We start from the raw sequence: 18,441 nt of genomic DNA on the forward strand, positions 1-18,441 counted from the left end.
CTTTCTGTCATGGTTTGTGTAGTGAGAATGGTGCGGGTCTTGCAGGTGAGCAGTTAAGAAATGTGCTCAGGGCTGGAAGTGTTCGTTCTGAGAGCAGGCTAGCCTGGTGATATTTCTCATCGTTCCTGCACCGTCTCTAGAAAGGTATTGCTTTGCAAATAACTCATGGTGTCCCCAGGGTGGGCTCTGCCAGGAGCACCTGCCACAGAGGCCATTGGAGCCTCGGGCTACGTGCAGGGCCAAGGCTGGCCTTCTCCCTCTGGGGGACACGGGTGGAGGTGACCTCCACAGCACCCCAGCCAGCTGGCACCAAGCTCCGGATGTTGTGGCTGTACAGAACCAGATTCTGTCTTGTGGCACTTTCTCCACGATCTCGGGAGAGAAGCGCTGGTCTGTCCGCCTGCCGGCAATGAAACTGCTCCCAGGGCCTGTTTGCGTGTTACTTTTGTTGGGGTTGGAAAGGGTGACCTTGGGGGTTGAATGACCAGAGAGGGTTTTGAGCAGTCCCAGGTGGGTGAGGGGTGAGCTGGCACCCAGCCCACACTCTCATCCACATCCCACAGCTGTCTCCTTGAGGTTCTGTCTCCTCTGACATTCACAGGCCCGGGACCATGGGGTCAGAAAGGGAAGCCCTTCCAGAATTCAGAGACCGTCCCGGGCCTGACAGCTTCAGGTCACGTCCTTTCTCTGACGTGGCCCGTGGCCCTCACAGTCCTGTCTTGCTGTCAGAATCTCTACTCCGAGCAGCACTGCAAGGGCAGGAGCGTGGCCCTGCTGCCTCAGTGTGAATTGTTTTGAACCAAAATATTTTTCCTATATATTCTGGTGCAACAAGGCATCATTCTCTGAACTTAGTATTATAAATTAGAATCAAACCCAAACCAAGAGCTGGAGTATTTTGTATCACTTAATTTTGAACTCACATCTCTAGCAGGAATGAAACTGACTCTGTGGAGAGCTGAACGCCGACTAAGTATTAGATCCAAGGCTTGTCCCCGCTCCTCTGACAGCATTGGGGCTGATGGGACAGCCCTGCAGATTCTCCCTGGCGAGCTCCTTTGCCAGATGGCAACTGGTAAAGCCTGGAATTGCCAGCTGTCCTGCTTCTGGTGCACAGACCAGCAGCTCCCACATGCTGCAGAGGACAGGTGAAGCATGAGCAGGCTCCTGTCGCCAGGTCCTCCATGGGCCGGGCCAGGCCGGGCCTTGCGCCTCGCTCCATAAAAAGGAGGTAGAAGGACAGGGTACAACCACACTCCCTCCCTGAAGAGCAGGTGGGTTGGGGCCTCAGGGTCCCTTCACTGTGAGTTTGACATGGACGATAATGTGGGGAGTAGCTCCTCCATGCTTAAACCCGCGCCTCCCACCGTCCTCAGGGGAAGCTGCAGCCTGGATCCTTCCCTGGGGGCCTGGTTTCTGTTTCCTGAATTCCTCTTCTACCACCGGATAAGCTTTAGACTAAATCGCAGGCTGATAGAAACAGGGTGACTTTGTTCATTTCATCTTCTTTCGAATGGCAGTTTTTTCCCTCTGGGGCCTCCAGTGTTCGTCATGGCAAATAAGTCAATCTCCGACATGTGGTGGATGCCAAGCGAAGGTCCCGTGACTCGCACAAGCCCCCACCTGCATGCAGGGCGCCAAGCCCACCCGCCTCTCTCGCTGAAGCCCCTCTCCTGCCACGCTGTGCTCCCCCTGTCGCATCCCCTGCTTCCAGGCTTGCCTGGCACTGATGCCAACCCCAGCCCATGGCGCTCCAGGCATATACCTACCTGCAGGGCCGTCTCCCTGGGCTTGCTGGTTCTCTGCTGGAGAACTGGAGGCCGGGCTCATCCGGTCTCTTCGCCTTCCTGTTAACTCCTGTTAGAGACACTATTCTCCCCTTTGCTCTGACAGGCAGGCTCCAAGGAGACCTGGGTCCAGCACCGTGGGGTCCTCTTGGGTTTTTCACCCGTAGCCAACCTGGTTCCTCAGGGCTCCAGCGTAGGGACCCTGCGTTTTGATCATGGGCACATTCTCTGCACGGTGATCCATTCTAAAAGAATTGTTAGCGAGGGCTGACATCAAAAGGGTTAAGCTCTGCTAAGGGCAACTGCACTTCCCTGTTACGCCAAAGGTGAGAGGAGGACAGGTTTGGGGGCAGTTGGTTCAAGATCTCTCTGGAACCTGGGCCCCGTGGATGGTAGGACAGTGGAGGGCGGGAAGGTGGTTCAGGTTGGCTCCCAGCTGCCACTGCCACTGGCATCAGGGTGTTCATCAGCCAACAGAAACTGGAGGATGCATTTGTTTTGTGCTAATGAGAGAGTAGGAACCCTCCTGCACCCTTCAGGTTGGGTCGCTTTCCAGGGGTGGGGCAGGACAGGGCCGGCTGGTGGAGCCAGTGTGTCCCTTGACATCAGGCTCCGGCAGCCTGGTGGCCGTGTCACCTCTTCGTTTCAGCACCCACCCTCCCTTGGGAGTGATGGGAAGCAGCTGAGTCGTCCAGAGCCTCACACTCAGTGAGAGGAACTCTAAGACGGGAGGGCGCTATCCCCCTGGCTGTCACCAGCCACCTGGAGCCACTGGGTATGTAAACCGGGGCCAGCCCAATCTGAAATGTGCCATAATGTGCCAACCATACAGCATACCTCAAAGCCCTGTTACCAAAAAAGTAATTAGTAATTTTATATTATTGTTGAATACGGTAATATGAAACATCTTCAGTTGAAGAAAATATTAAAATTAATGTCACTTATTACTTTTGTATTTGTGAGACAGGCCCTTGCTCTGTCCCCAGGCTGGAGTGCAGTGGATCCCAGCTCAAGCCGTCCTCCTGCTGCAGCCTCCTGAGTAGCTGAGATGACAGGCACGTGCCACCACACCTGGCTACTTTTTGTGTTTTTAGTAGAGATGGGATTTCACCTTGTTGGCCAGGCTGGACTTGAACTCCTGACCTCAAGTGATCCCACCTCGGCCTCCCAAAGGGCTGGCTGTCACTTGTTTTTAAGTTATTAAATGTGCTCCTGAGAAGCTAAACTTTGCACAGGACTGGTCGAGACCCACCTTCCTGTGGCTGGGGCTGCCTCTTGAGTACCTGGAGCAGCTCTCAGTGAAAGGCAGGGTGACTGCGGCTGCCAGGTGAAGGCGGCCCCTCTCTGTCTCTCTCCCGGGAGTAGATGCCTTTTCTGTTGCTGAGGGAAGGGAGGTGCCTCTTGGTTCTGGTTTGTCACTTCCTGGACACCATATGGCTGTGGACAGCACTTCTCAGGGTATGCGCGGTGACGAAGACAGAGTGTCCTTGTGTTAGAGGCTTCCCTCCTCCAGACTGTCCATGGCAGAAGTGGGGTTGGGCACCTGCTGCCCAGTTTCCTCCACAGCCTTGATGGGTGTGAGCCAGAAGTGTGGGGCACGCTCGGGGGCCTCTAAAGTTCCAGCCAGGTTCTGTCCCTCTTCTGGGCTCCCAGAGGAAAAGCGCTCCTGTGCACTCTGAGCAGGGGCAGCCACCACGTTCCGTTTGCTTCCTGAGCTTGCGTAGGTGAACAGATTCCGGGTGAAGGTAAGACACGAGATGACTTGAGTGGGACGGCTGGCTTCCCACAGCAGAGTGTGGGCGAGGACCCTGATTTGTGTCCACACAAGTCCAGTGTGTGAGAAGGTAGCAATGTTTGCTTGGGTTAAAGGCTTGCCATTTGTAAAGAGTACTCATCAGCTGAAGCCTTCTTCTTCCATGACAGCTTAGGGATAAGTTGTCTTTACAGCTGAAAATGGGCACCTTTGGGGCTGTACCGTTACCATCTTAACATTAGTCTTTAGAAATGAATGCCACAGCTTGATGTAACGGCAGCCCAATAGTAAATGCAAAGGCATGGAAGTGCTCTTTGCTGTGTACGGCTGAATCCTCACAGGTTGACCTAAGCCCACACCTGTATTGCAAAGTCTGGGTGAGACCCGCCGTCCCCCATGAGCCTCTCGGGAGCCACCCCAAAGGGCTAGATGCCCCTAGTCTTCCTGCTGCCTCCCATATCCCTTCACCACACCCAGCCACAGCTTCCCACTTCTTTGTTCTGGGGCTCCTCACCCCAGCCTGGTCCTCCCTTCTCTGCTTGCGGGGCCCACCCATGAGCAAAAAACAGCCAGAGGGTGCCACGGTCACAGCACCCAACGAAGCCAGAACCCCCCCCCAGCAGAGAATGCCCTTTCAAAGGTGCCACTGAACTGTATCCTTGGAGGCAACCTCAAGCGACTGGCTCCGAGCAACTGGGCATGTGGTCCAGAACTGCGGTGCCCGGGCTCAGCCCTGGCTGAAGGCGCTGGACACCCAGAAGCCACCTGCACCTCGGGGCCAGCAAAGCGCAGAGAACCTGTCCTCAGGTGCGGAGGGACCAGTGTCTCCCCCAAGGCCACGGCCAGGCTTGGCCGCCCTTCTCTCGGACGGTGCTGAGGCCACAGTATTGCGGCCAGCAGGGGTCCAGTTCTCTAGGAAAGTCACGCAATGATCTGGATAGGAATTACACAGATGACGTGGCGGGTTTGCTCCTGTGCCACACTGACGTCCACACCAACAGCACCAGTTTTGACCACGTGGAGCTGCTGGCGGAGGGCGAGCATGGTGGCTGTTGCCCGCTGGGTGTTTTGCTGGATTAATGTAGACTGCTTTGTTCGCAGGGCTCCTTGTCGTACCCAAGCCAGGCCAGTTCTCCAGGTGGGACTGTAGTGTAGCCACCCCACTGCCGTGCGCAGAGCCTCAGGACTCGGACCCAAGGGAGTAACGAGGAGGAGCCCCACGCTGGGCCTGGGCCACACACGGGCGGCAGACCTCAGGCCTGGATGTCGGCGAGGGCGCGTGGATGGTGACCGGCTCGCTCTGCGGCGCGTGTTCCCGCTGCTCACCCAGAGAAATTGTTTCCATTTTTAAATCAGTCTTCTGGGGCTGCAGTAAAAAATAAGAAATGGAGTTTTCTTGCTTTTTACTCTAAAATTCAATGTAATTGAATCTCATATATATATGTATATATATATATATATATATATATATATATATATATATAATATACACATATATACATAGTGTAAAATAAAGTGTTTCTTGGACAAGAAATCCCCTGAAATTCAACTGTTATAAATAGTGCTTCACTTCGTTTTTGCACTGATTTTTTTATACCCTAGGTGGTCAGAAGACAACCTGGAATGCATTCATAGAGCAAGCTGTTACTTTCTGACTTAGTGTAATTCAGGAAGACATGCTGCAATCACAGAATTTTAAAAATTGTTTGCACTTAAACATAGTCGAATGCTGGTGGAAAGTTACTTTGCATCTGGGTGTAAAGGAGGCATGACCCTTGGAGGTGCAGAGGGAAGACGCCCTTTTTACCTGACGTTTACTTTAATACTATTGTTTCCAATGCAATCAACTCTGTATTATACGTATAAATAATGTAATTCTGCAATTGGGGAAGACAGTTACTTCACTAGTAATTTTCATCATTTAAGAGTGCTATTTCTAATTCACACAAAAAAATTAAAACTCTCTTGAATATAACAGTTGTTTTATCTTCTGTTACACTGGCTCAGTGTTTGCTGTACATTTTGGTGGCATGAATCGGTTGGTATGGAATGGTTCTGTCTTTTTCACCCCACGTTACTCGAAGCCCCTGGTCAGTCAGACGTGAGCCAGGCTGTTCGGGAACGTGACTCAGGAGGCTTTGGCTCCGTGGCCTCCTCCTGCAGCTGTACGTGTGCACACGGTTTCAGTGAATCATTTTTCCTTACAGCTTAGAGTCCTTCTTTTGTCATTGAAAGCCTGCGACCACACACAACACAGTTTCTATGGTGAGCATGAACGTGGGACATGAAATAGCTAATGAAGCTATTTTCCTGAGATTTTTCTTACTTGGTTGAGCATCTGTGAGCTTAGGGCCTCCCACACCTGCCCAACAAGTTACTAGCATCACAACAGAATGTGCAACTACCAAGGACAAGAATGTTTCTTGGTGGCCGGGTGTGGTGGCTCAAGCCTGTAATCCCAGCACTTTGGGAGGCCAAGGTGGGCAGATCACAAGGTCAAGAGATCGAGACCATCCTGGTCAACATGGTGAAACCCCGTCTCTACTAAAAATACAAAAAATTAGCTGGGCATGGTGGTGTGTGCCTGTAATCCCAGCTACTCAGGAGACTGAGGCAGGAGAATTGCCTGAACCCAGGAGGCGGAGGTCGCGGTGAGCCAAGACCATGCCATTGCACTCCAGCCTGGGTAACAAGCACGAAACTCTGTCTCAAAAAAAAAAAAAAAAGAGAGAATGTTTCTTGGTTTATTTTATTTTAGAGACAGGGTTTCACCATATTGGTCAGGCCGATCTTGAACTCCTGACCTCAGGTGGTCCACCTGCCTTAGCCTCCCTAAGTGCTGGGATTACAGGCCTGAGCCACCAAGCTGGGCCTGTTTCATTGTTTTTAAGGGTAGTCAAGTGAAGCAGCAGGAGTGGAGAAGGAATAAAGAAATCTGTAACTGGTTGTGATCAATCAGTTGTAAACCCCACTGCACTCGGACCAACCTGCTTCTTGTTTTTTAAAAAATCATATACAACTGGATCCTTTGAAAGCTTTACTTTGCGAGACTTATAAACCATGAAGTGTCTGAAACCTATTTCTCTGAGTGATCACATGAAATTGGGGGCATGTCTTTAATTTCAGGCTTTCGAGGGAAGTATGCTACATTTTCACCATTTGTATGAATGCAGCAACAGAAAACTTCACCTCAGCTCAGCCCTGGGTTTAGTTTCCTTCAGAGGAGAGATGAGTTACAGCTTGAGCTCTCAGCCTGCCCCACTCGGAGGCTCCAGCAGGGCCTCTGGATCCTGGGACCATGAACTATGGTGTGAGTCTTCTACAAAGAGAAATAATACAAGATACTGAGACTCGCTGTTTTAAATGAAAGAATCAGAATGTGTAAATTAGATACATGCAGAGTGACCTCTGTATTAAAATAAGATATCAGCACATTTTAGATACAGTACTTTGGTATTTCTGTCTTCTTAAAGTGCTGATTGCTAGGTGCTGTCAGTTACACAGGAAGCCAAACCCAGGGAGTCCAAAGCATCTACAGTGAACAGCGGGTGTATTTGGAAGTCAGAAGAAACTACCTTTGAAAATAAGCCTAGAATTATTTTCTTCTTAAGATAAAGTCTCACCTGTCATCCAGGCTGGAATGTCATGGTGCGATCATAGCTCCCAGTAGCCTCGACCTCCTGGGCTCAAGCAATCCTTCCACCTCGGCCTCCCCAGTAGCTGGGATCACAGGTGAGTGCCAACACACCTGGATAATTCTTTGGCAATCTTTAGAGACAGGGTCTCCTTATATTGCCCAGGCTGGTCTTGAACTCCTGAGCTCAAGCGATCCTCCTGCTTCAGCCTCCCAAGGTGCTGGGATTACAGGTGTGAGCCACCACACCGGGCCAGGTCTAGAATTCTTAAACCAGTCAGTCATCTTATTCTGTTTCCTGTCTGTCTGTGGGAAGTGGCAGGTAGAAATCTAACACCAGGACAATGACGATGTAAAGAGCAGTCTGGTCAGATGACCCAGCATGTCTGAAGCTTTCGCTGGCCCCAAGATAGCATCGCTCGTGCGGCATCACTCAGCCCGATCTGTCACCCTTCACTGGGTTCCGGAACACAGTTTGCATTGGGCCGTCGCTGTACTAATGCTGTCAGAAACGCCTGTTTACTATAGACGCATCTGTGCCAGGAATAAATCTTTATTTTTGTGGTGCTGTTCCTAAGATTGGTCCGTAGCTAAGTGGTCCAAGATGGCTTCCAAAATCTAACTGCCTCGTAACTGTCCCTGCCACTGCCACCATGGACCCAAGCATTCAGCAGGCCCGGGGCAGATGCTGCAAGGCAGCGTCAAGGCTGGCCATGCCCTCACTCAAGCGCCCTGAAAAGACGAGCTTCCCTGGTAAGATTTGGGTGTGCTTTTCCCACTCGTTGCCTTGTACTGTCTTACACTTCCGGCATTGGGGAACGAAGCCAGGAAGAGGTGGGCTGTGCCAGGCGTGGGTCTGGCCGCCCCGTGGCAGGCTAGCTGCACCGCAGGTGTCGGGGCAGCAGAGCAGGAGATGGGAGGTCACAGTCGCGCTGCTGCCGCCTGTCACAGGAAGGTGAGCACCGTCTGAGTGCCGGATGGAGATGGCTGCTTACTGCATCTGCCCACACCACGAGCCCCCACCCCCACAGTGGGATGTGGGGCTCCTCTTCAGGTCAGGAGGGTGAAGTGGGTGGGCAAGGGTGGGTTCGGTGGGTTCACATGAGAAGGGCGGCGATGTAGCCGGGCAGCACACAGGTGCCCAGCAGAGGGTGGAGGGACGGACGTGCTTGAATGGGGTGGAGGAGGACGGGTGAGGCCTCGTGCTTGCTTCCGTTCTGGAGTTCTGTGGGGATAATTCAAGTACTTCAGTTGTTTTGTAGAGAGAAAGGAAATAATCCGGCCGGCCAGGCTCCGCAAGCTTTCCAGTTTGGGGCAGCAGAGGCGTTGCCAGGGCCCCGGCAGCAGGGCGAGGTGGCCTCCTGAGGGCTCTGCCGGCCTGGCCCCGCCCATCTCAGGGCCCAGACAGGCATGGAACCACACGCAGCTGAAGCGGCCTGGGGACCCAGTGCCTACTGCTGAGAGCAGGCAGGTGCGAGGTCCAAATCTGCAGGAAACTGCCACCCTTGGAATCTCCATCCTTGGACTTGGGAATCTATGTGGGAACCCTGCTGTGTGCCACAAATCCCCACCACTCCTCCGTGGAGAGGGCCTGTGGACCTGGCTCTGGTCCCCTGCCCAGCTCCAGCCTGGAGGCCCAGCTGCCAAAATCCAACTGCCTCGTAATTGTCCCCACAACTGTCAGGCTGGCGTGCCAGGCTCAACACTGCCTGAGTCCAACAAAACCAGGAGGGCCTCAAGTGGTGACATGCCAGGTCACCTGTGGGGACCCCAGCCCTGCTGCCCCCACCACGAGGTGACAGTCGGGACAGGGCAGCTGGTGTCCTGGGCACCAGCATCTGCAGACCACATTTGCTTTCTCAACAAGGCCTGCAGAGAACTGTAAAGACTTTCCCTTCATACTTTATACACTTAAAGGGAATAACACGTTTCCTAAGTACACAAACAATCCTTAAACATGCCCGACTTTGAAGCCAGGCCCGGGGACAGGGAATGCCCCTTCCACCCACCAGTCCCCTGCCCAAAGGTCCTGTTTCTGACCTGTGCCCCGCCGCCCCCACCTCCACAGCCTTCTGTCCCCCAGCCCTCCCTGCTGCCGTGGGTCTGCCTCCCCTGTGACTCCAAAGCCCTCTGCGGAGGGAGAACGGCCACCCCCCACCCCCCACTCAGACACCTCCCCTACAGCGAGGGCAGCCCTGAACACTGCACGGGGGTCTCAAATGGGTGTTAAAGGAGCTCAGGAAGAGACCTGCATTGCACCCTGCTCTGGACATTACGGTGAACCCCACTTCCCAGCTTGAATCTGCCCTTCTTGGGCTCCTTTGCCCCCATGTGGCCCAGACCGGGCAACTGTGCCCATGGACTCGCTGCCCCACGCTCCCACCCTTTCCTCTCCCTCCAGCCTGCCCCCCTCCTGCAGTCCACTGTCACGTCAGCTGGCCTGGGGCTGGGCCGGCCCACTGGAGAGCACCTGAAGGGCATCGCGCATTTGTCTCAGCGGGAACAAGGAGAGGCCAACACTAATCTGGGAAATTTAGATTTAAAAATATATATATTGTTAAGTTTGAGAAGATGAGAAAAAAGGAAGACCCAATTACTAGGTTACTTTCCACGATAAAAGGGCTTGTGAGGATCCTTCCCCTGCCCAGCAGCCCGGCCAGAGCCACAGCTTCTTTGCAGTGCTCCCACCCCAGCCCCACGGGGAAACAGGTTTCTTTTAGGAGGACACAAGGTGCCCACCTTATCGTTGGCGCTCGGGAAACAGCTCAGAGCAGCACTGGCAGGCCAGGGCAGGGCTCCCTACTCCTGGGAGACAGCTGGGCACCAGAAGCTAAAATGACCGTGTGGCCACCTCGAAGCCCGTGCTCAGAAGAGATGCTTCAGGCCTGCTCTGTGCCCTTCGCTGCCTCGCCAGGCTGGTCACTGACAAGCAAAGGGGCTCTGAGGACACGCCTGTGTGTGTTTCTGAATGGTTTTTCTTTTTTTTTTTTTTGAGACGGAGTTTCGCTCTTGTTACCCAGGCTGGAGTGCAATGGCGCGATCTCGGCTCACCGCAACCTCCGCCTCCTGGGGTCAGGCAATTCTCCTGCCTCAGCCTCCTGAGTAGCTGGGATTACAGGCACGAGCCACCATGCCTAGCTAATTTTTTTTGTATTTTTAGTAGAGACGGGGTTTCACCATGTTGACCAGGATGGTCTCGATCTCTCGACCTCGTGATTCACCCGCCTCGGCCTCCCAAAGTGCTGGGATTACAGGCTTGAGCCACCACGCCCGGCTTCTGAATGGTTTTTCAAATGAAAAGCCACAACAGAGTCTTCCCAACAAAATCACCTTCCCTCGTGTGCCCACAAAAGCTAAAACCAAGGGATGGCTGGGAAGGACACATGTTGGACTCAGAGAATATTAGATGAAATAGTGTTAACGACAGCTCATTCTTTAATAAAAGTCAGGGGTCTCCAGTAGCATCCCTGGTAAGACGTGGCGTGCTCCGTGACTGAGCGGCAGGCTGTGACGTGCGGGGGACGGGCAGAGCGCACCTCCCAACTGCGCCTCACCAGTACATCGCAGACAGTCCTGCTCATTCGCTGATTCATATAAAAAGTTACAAAATATTCCCTGCCCCTAATTCTTAGTTACGAAAACGAAAGAAAACCCTAGAAAGTGGTGGTTTTACAAATATATTAGCTCAGAACATCCAGGGCAGCTGCGTGGGCCGTGGGCAAGGGGGGCCAGGGCAGCACCCAGAGCCTGGCCAGTGTGAAGCCACCGCAGGAGCAACCCGAGCCCTCCGTGGCGTCTCGGGAGCAGATCGCGCAGGCCAGCCCAGTGTGTTGCCTACAGGAAGTCGAGACAACCCCGCTGCTCAGTACCCTCCACCTTTCCGTGCTATGGTGGGCAGGCGACACTGCTGCAGGCCAGGCTTAAGGTCCTTCCGTGGATCTGTCTGTCAAAGAAAAATTACAGACCAAAAATTGAGTGGCCGCCTGGGCTGGCGGGAGAGCAGCAGCGCAGAGAGGCTGTCCCGCTACCTTCTTGCTCGCGCCCATGAACTTCAAGGGTCTCAGCACCGGCACCTTCCCACTTGTTCCAGATCCAAGTGCAGACTGCAGCGTGGGGCTGGAGTAAGACGACAGTTTGGTCACCCCCGAAAGCTTTAGTTTGGGCAGTTCCATGACGTAGGCCGGCCCTTGTCTCTTGGGATGGTCCTCCTCCTGCTTTAGCGATTGTTTCTTGAAACAGAACAAACGCCAGTTGGACATAAAATGCTTTCCCCTTTACGGAAATTAGGAAAAACGCAAGAGGCTCTTTTGTACTGCTTGTGCCTAATATAATTTCTTGACTGTGAGATGTGACTGGGACACATGTACCAGGTCCCAGATACCCCACAGGAGTGGCTGCTCACCAGAGTCCCGGGCAGAGGCCAACGCCAACTTCGAGCTGAGGAGCCAGTGCGGGTGGCAAAGTGTACCCAGGCAGTGGCGCCCACCCCTCCTCCTGCTCCAGCTCCAGGGCCTCACACCCTGATGAGCCTGCCGCCTGCTTTTGGGCAGCTTGTGAGCTAAGGTTTCACTTTTTTTTGAGACAGAGTCTTGCTCTGTACCCCAAACTGGAGTGCAGTGGTGCAGTTTGGGCTCACTGTAGCCTCAGTTTCCTAGACTCAGATGATCCTCCTGCCTCAGCCTCCCAAATAGCTGGGACTACAGGCGCACACCACACCAGCTAATTTTTTTTTTTTTTTTTTTTTGAGACGGAGTTTTGCTCTTGTTGCCCAGGCTGGAGTGCCATGGCGTGATCTCGGCTCACCGCAACCTCCCCCTCCTGGGTTCAGGCAATTCTCCTGCCTCAGCCTCCTGAGTAGTACACCAGCTAATTTTTAAAACATAGATGCGGTGGTGGGGGGGGGGGTGGGCTCGCCTACGTTGCCCAGGCTGGTCTCAAACTCCTGGCCTCAAGTGACCCTCCCTTGGCCTCCCTAAGCACTTGGTTTATTGGTATGAGCCACTGTACCCAGCTGGTTTTTATATTTTTTAATAATTAAAAAAAATGTTTCATGGCATGTGAAAATTATGTGAAATTCAAATTTTGGTGTCCCCAGTTCTACTGGAGCACAGCCCCCATGTGGTTCACGTGTTGTCTCCAGCTGCTTTCACACTGCAGCAAAGTGGGGAGTGTAACAAACACCCCAGGCCACAGGGCCGCAAATACTTCCTATCGAAGTATTTTCCCTTAGAGAAAAGCATGCGACCTCGGATGAGACTGAGGGTGGGGACTTGGGTGAATGCCAGCTGGGAGTGACATCAGGGTTTGAAGCAGTCCCTCTGTCCAGGAGGGAGGGGAGGCAGGGCGGGGACAGTAGTGAGGAGGCCATCTGTGGTGACTTGGTCATGGTGAGGAGGAGGCAGGAGGCCAGAAGGCAGAGCCCCTGTGGATGACGGAAGGGTCCATAGGGGGCCTGGGCAGTTGACACAGCTGCCTCCCTGGGGGGAAGGCCACGGGAAGCTACAGGGAGAAAGTACGTTTGGGGGGAAGATCAGGAGATGGGGTTTCAGCAAGTTTGTCTTTTGGACATTCAAGCGGAGCTGTAATCGGTGGCCGGCAGGACACAGGAGCCTTGCTTTCTGGAGAGCAGCCTGGCTGCAGCTCTGGGTTACCAGGTCCTAAGCGGGCAGGGAGCACTCAGTAAAGGCTGGGAGGGGCGAGTGAGGCAGGGACGACGGGACAGATGAATGATGGAAGGGCACATAATCACACAGTTGGGGTGCCAGCCCAGCACTGGGAGACCGGGGTGACCCTGCCAGCAGATGCCACAGGGTTGCACTGGGCTAGGATGCCACACGGTAGGTGGGAAAGTGACGGCACTGTGGAAGGAAGCTGGCATCTCTCAACCCAAAATGTGCACAACCTCCGCTGAGGGGACGAAGTGCTCATCTGGGCCAGGCAGACAGCGTGGCCGGCCTAGGATGTGGGGCCTGTTACTGGCTAGGTGGGGACTTGGGCCAGTGCTGCATCTTCTTGGGTCCTCCCTCCAGGGCCACAGTGAGGCGATGTCTGCACAGTGCTTTGGCACAGAACCTGGCACCTGCATGTGGTCATCAGGCAGACACAAAAGCTCGTGCAAGGGTCCCCTCTCCAGCCTGCTCACATGGGATTTTCATCATCGATCCTGAGCTACTGGGGCAGAAAGGGCTTAAGCAAACACAACGGGGGTCCCTGCTGTTCCGACACACGGAGCCATCCACTCGCATGCTGTTCAGGCCTCGACTGACACCGTGGTCTGTCAAGGCCTCCACATCCTCAGAGAGACACGGGCCACCCCAGGGTGTCCAGTCCCCACTGAGCTAGGTGGTCTCCAGCTCCAATTTCGTTTAGTACCTGCTTTCTGCTCTCCTTTGAAATCTGCCAGCTGTTACTGAGTGGTTCCGGTGCCACAGGGTGCTCTGAAAAGCAAACTTTTCTGTGGCTGCCCAGAGCCCGCTTCTCTGTTTTCCTAGGAGGAAGGAGAAGAGAATGAGCGGCTCCACTGAGAACCGCGAGCACACGACCTGTGTAGCTTCTTTGTCTCCAGTTTGGCTACCGCGTGAGTTGTCACTAGCTCTCCTTTTCCACGAGCTGTAATCAGAGGCTTTTTTTTTTCTTTTCTGTCTCAGTCTCTGGGCCAGGAGCAGAGCTGGCTCCACGAACCACAGGCACTGCCTACCCAGGGAGTCGCAGTTTGGGATAAACTGTCACCTCCATAGTTACCACACAGGAGTGTATGGAGATACGGAACTAGAGGATCTCGGGGCAGACACGTCTTAGATTTGCATCCAGCAGGCACTCCAGTGCCAGGAAACATCCAAAATGCTCTAACATCTCAGAAGGCGCTCACACCATTTACAAGGGCTGCACGCCGGGCTCTTCTAGAAGGCTTACCACCTGTAGCCTCGGCACCAACCGCAAGTGGCCAGCCAGCCCCGCCTCCCCCTGCCGTGGAGCTGCCAACAGCCTCATTTGGGGAGGATACACCAGAACACAGCACGGTGGGGGCCCTAAGAGGCCCTGATCACTCTTCAGGATAGACAGCGGGATTCCCAAGAACTAGGAACCCTCCAGAGGGCAGTTCCTCACCCAACCATGTGCCCATGGGTCCCACCCGCAAGGTCCTGCCATCCTCCCTACAGAACCCAGGAGAGCGCCTACCTCTGTTCTTGGAAGTAGGGGTGCTGCAGGGCCTGGTGGGCGGCAATTCTCTCATCGGGATCATAGGCCACCATTGCATGCAGGAGGGAGAGGCATTGTGGGGACAAATTGGTTGTCAGTAGAGGTATTCCTGATCCCTTTTTAAAAGGAAAATCAAAATTCATAGCTCTCGACCTGTATTAAAAGCCCAATGATGATAAACGGTCATGCTGTCACCGAGTTCACCGCGGCCCGCCGTCAGGGCTGAAGACCCTGCGCAGAGGGGAACTTCTGACTCACAGTCTATGCCCGTCCCAGCCCACTGTATGTGCGCCACCAAGAGGGATCCCTGAGGTGAACGATGGGCGGTGTGTGGCAATGAGCTGTCCGTGGTTCATCGACCATAACAAACACACCACTCGAGTGGGGTGCCGACGACAGGGGAGGCTGTGTGCGCATGGGGACAGGCCTCTATGCGAAGCTAAAGCTGCTCTTAAAAGTCTATAAAAGTAGCCTGTTTATAAAAGGGGGATCTGTTATGCTATAAATGTCAGAAAACTACCTTTCCTGTAAAAGACTAATACCACCTTCCTGCATGAGAAGAATGAAATAAAGTTTAATGAAAAAAGAAGAGTCCAGGCGGGGCGCGGTGGCTCAAGCCTGTAATCCCAGCACTTTGGGAGGCCGAGGCGGGTGGATCACGAGGTCAAGAGATCGAGACCATCCTGGTCAACATGGTGAAACCCCATCTCTACTAAAAATACAAAAATTAGCTGGGCATGGTGGCGTGTGCCTGTAATCCCAGCTACTCAGGAGGCTGAGGCAGGAAAATTGCCTGAATCCAGGAGGCGGAGGTTGCGGTGAGCCAAGATCGTGCCATTGCATTCCAGCCTGGATAACAAGAGCGAAACTCCGTCTCAAAAAAAAATAAAAATAAAAAGAAGAGTCCAAAATTGTCACCACCTCCTCCCTCCCTGGGATCTGGGGGTGCTAAGTGCTGCTTGCTCCTCGGCCCACAGGCCCTTTCTGGGAAGTCCCGACTCCCCAGCCTCAGCTCCATCAGACTCCTACGAGTCCGGGAACACCTCTTCCAGGGCCGTCTCGCCAGCAGCACCAGGGAGGGCTGCAGAAAGCCCTTATCCACTGAGCCCCTGCGGTCTATGCAGTTCCACCCAAAGGCTTCTAAGTTCTGCTTAAACTATTCAGGGAACAGAGCCTGACTCCCTGCCCCTCAGAAAGCTTCTGACAAATCTCTGTGATGCTCAAGGAAGAGCTCACCTCTGAGACCCCCCAAGTAATGGGCTCTGTCTGAGCAGCCACTCACTGGCTGTGCAGGCGCTCGCCCTGACGCAGGTTCTGACAGAGGAGTGAGTCCGCGTGCACTCAGAGCACAACACTTACTGTTTGAACTTGGTAAGGGTCTTCTGAGCAGGTGTGCCGATGACATCGTGGATTTTTGAGATTTGGTCCAATTCATTTGCTCCAGGGAAGAGGGGCTGCAGACTGGAAGGGCATGACAAGGGGCACTGAGATCATTATGTGGCCATGGCCTATCCATTCTGCCTGGTTCCTCCCCCACCCCACCCACCACCCACAGACAGGCTCACTCACACGAAACACGAGGAACTGAGCCTAGCTGCTCGTGCAGGCCCTCACCGCAGGGAGGCGCCACTCTCCCTTGTGCTCAGCCTTTGTTTCCACTTTACCAACAGGTCTGACGTGTTTTTTTTTTGTTTGTTTTTTTGAGAGTCTCACTCTGTCCTCCAGGCTGGAGTGCAGTGTTGTTATCTCGGCTCACTGCAACCTCCGCCTCCCAGGTTCAAGTGATTCCCCTGCCTCAGCCTCCCGAGTATCTGGGACTACAGGTGTGCGTCACCATACCCAGCTAATTTTTTTCTTTTGTATTTTTAGTAGAGATGGGGTTTCACCATGTTGGTCAGGCTGGTCTCGAACTGCTGACCTTGTGATCCTCCCTCAGCCTCCCAAAGTGCTGGGACTATAGGGGTGAGCCACTATGCCCGGCCCTGACGTGTGTTTTCTAAGAAGCAAAAGACAGCCACATTCCAACATCTGTCCAGCGCATTGTCTGCAGTGAAATATGACTAATTCACACTACCCATGATAAATAACCCCACAGTGAGCCTCCCATCAGCCAAGGGGAGTTTTGCTGACAAATTCGGGATGAGGGAGGTCAGGTTTTGTCACCAAATGAGTCCCAAGAAACCTTTTGGTTTCCAGAGCTTTCATACTTTTGGAATTGTGGGGAAAAGACTTTAAACCTGTATAAATAAATTCGATTCCTATTACATGTCACAAAGGTTTGAAAATACCCTCTGGTGGTATTTCTATTCCAGAAAACGGCCGGATTATGTGACTAAAGGAGAGGGGGAAACGCGGGTGAGCCGGAAAGAGCTCCTCGTGGGGAGATTATCCCAGTCCAGCTCGGCAGCTGGTGCGCTGAGCTGCCCTGTGTGCCAGTGCTCCTGACACCTGCCCCTCCAGATGAGCTCACAGGACCTGAGCTCATGAGAAGGGATTCTCACTTGACACTCTGGCTTCAGTGAAATTGCCAATCGGCTTTCCAAAATGAAAAGTTATCAGTAGGAACCGTCTGGATCAAAGGAGTGTGTCCTCAAGCGCGCATCTCTCCGTATTTCTGTAGTGGCCGAGCAGGTGGGACAGACTGTGACCCCTCAGATGCGCCACCAGACCGTACCTCACTGCTGCTTGCTAGAGGCCACCTCCACCCCCGTGCGCTTCTCCACCTCTGAGTGGAACCCGCCCCCCGTTGCCTCGTCCCAGGGCCACTGCTCCTTCCCAAAGGCTGAAGGGAGTGAGGGGTTTGGAGGCTGGAGCAGGGAGGGCTGGGATTAGGGCTTTCTGGAGTTCAACTGTGCCAGATGGTACGTCATCCTCACACCAGTGGCCAGGGCACCCGACCTGATATGACTGCACCTCTCAGGGGAGGCCCGAGTCACCCCTCCCCATGGCAGCCCCCGGAGGGGCAGTGGCATGCTTCCCCTGCTCCATCACCGGGCCCCATCAAGCCCCTCACAGCAAGCCCAAGGAGGCAGCTCCAGCACTGCTGGGGTGTGTGTGAGGGGGAACTGAGGGCTGGTGCTCCACTCTGGGAGGGGCAGGCCAGGACAAATATTCCACAAAAGTAAAATGAAAGCCTAGTCTACTTGCTGTTAAATTTAAAACAATTAAACAAAAACAAAACCAGAATGACCATGACACCTGGACTGCAGGGGAAGGAGCGCAAGCCTGGCTGCTCCGCCCTCCCGCCGCAGGAGCCAGGCTGGCGCTACCTGGCGATCTCGTAGAACACGCAGCCGGCGCTCCACAGGTCCATCTTGTATGTGTAGAACCCGTCAGTGAGGAGACACTCCGGGGCCCGGTACCAGCGGGTGGAGATGTATTCTGTGTACGGCTGCTTGGAATAGACACTCCGGCAGGAGCCAAAGTCCGCTAATTTCAGGACATCCTGCTGCAAGGGGAGAGAAGCAGGACAAGTAACGTCTCATCATGTGGCTGTCGTAATACAAACCACTCCAAATATTTATGCACCAGCGGGAAAATTACTAGCATCTAAAGTCGTCTGTAAAATGCAAATTGCCAGTGTTATGAGCACCTGAAAGTGCCCCTGGCAGATGAGGAAGTGATGTTTCTATTCAGTGGAACAGGTTTACAAATATTCTGGCTATGTTTTACACATATTTCCAAATGTCCACAGGTTTTAAAAACGGTTAGGTCATGGCGCTTCTACAAATGAACGACAGACACTAGTCGTCTGTCTGGTCATGCCACAGCCGGCCCGGCAAGGGCTCTTTAGCCACGAAGCCTCAGAGGAGCCTGCTGACAGCCAGTGACAGGTGCCGGGAACAGCAAATTGTACGGCTTAACCACAGGGGATTTAGTGGCTTTCGAGTGAGATGGACCTGAGCTCAAATCCTGCCTCTGCCACATTTACTTCCAGGAGTTTCGAATGGCCATCTGAATGGGGCTCACTGTGGTCTGCAGTGTTTGAAGGGTACTTCCTGTTATTTTCTTCCAGGTGCACAGTCGGTTATGTTGCTGGCATTTATTAAATAAAACATTTTTTTACA

At 53.6% G+C, this 18,441-nt stretch overlaps 2 protein-coding genes across 10 annotated transcripts in view; one reads left to right on the forward strand and one right to left on the reverse strand.

Annotated features, from left to right (window-relative positions):
* Window positions 1-4,705, forward strand: part of WDR20 (WD repeat domain 20) — a 95,007-nt gene extending 90,302 nt beyond the window's left edge. The window contains exon 2 of one of the 2 annotated variants that reach the window (XM_039462835.2): window positions 4,642-4,705. In XM_039462835.2, coding sequence (XP_039318769.1) covers window positions 4,642-4,695 — 54 coding nt within the window. In that variant the 3' untranslated portion in view covers window positions 4,696-4,705. Of the gene's footprint in view, window positions 1-3,410; window positions 3,516-4,641 lie in introns of those variants that run through there. The other variant, XM_039462837.2, reaches the window with a different exon arrangement.
* MOK (MOK protein kinase) overlaps window positions 1,559-18,441 on the reverse strand; it is a 57,859-nt gene continuing 40,976 nt past the window's right edge. For 3 of the 8 annotated variants that reach the window (XM_074394326.1, XM_003933374.4, XM_039462823.2), the window contains 6 exons: window positions 17,644-17,822; window positions 15,734-15,835; window positions 14,354-14,527; window positions 13,547-13,661; window positions 11,203-11,403; window positions 9,707-11,117 (listed from right to left, as the gene is read on the reverse strand). In XM_074394326.1, coding sequence (XP_074250427.1) covers window positions 11,037-11,117; window positions 11,203-11,403; window positions 13,547-13,661; window positions 14,354-14,527; window positions 15,734-15,835; window positions 17,644-17,822 — 852 coding nt within the window. In that variant the 3' untranslated portion in view covers window positions 9,707-11,036. Of the gene's footprint in view, window positions 4,907-6,729; window positions 6,860-7,163; window positions 8,400-9,706; window positions 11,404-13,546; window positions 13,662-14,353; window positions 14,528-15,733; window positions 15,836-17,643; window positions 17,823-18,441 lie in introns of those variants that run through there. The other 5 variants (XM_074394325.1, XM_074394324.1, XM_074394323.1 and 2 more) reach the window with 3 other exon arrangements.

Source organism: Saimiri boliviensis, chromosome 2 (assembly GCF_048565385.1).
Source record: "Saimiri boliviensis isolate mSaiBol1 chromosome 2, mSaiBol1.pri, whole genome shotgun sequence".
NCBI lineage: Eukaryota > Metazoa > Chordata > Mammalia > Primates > Cebidae > Saimiri > Saimiri boliviensis.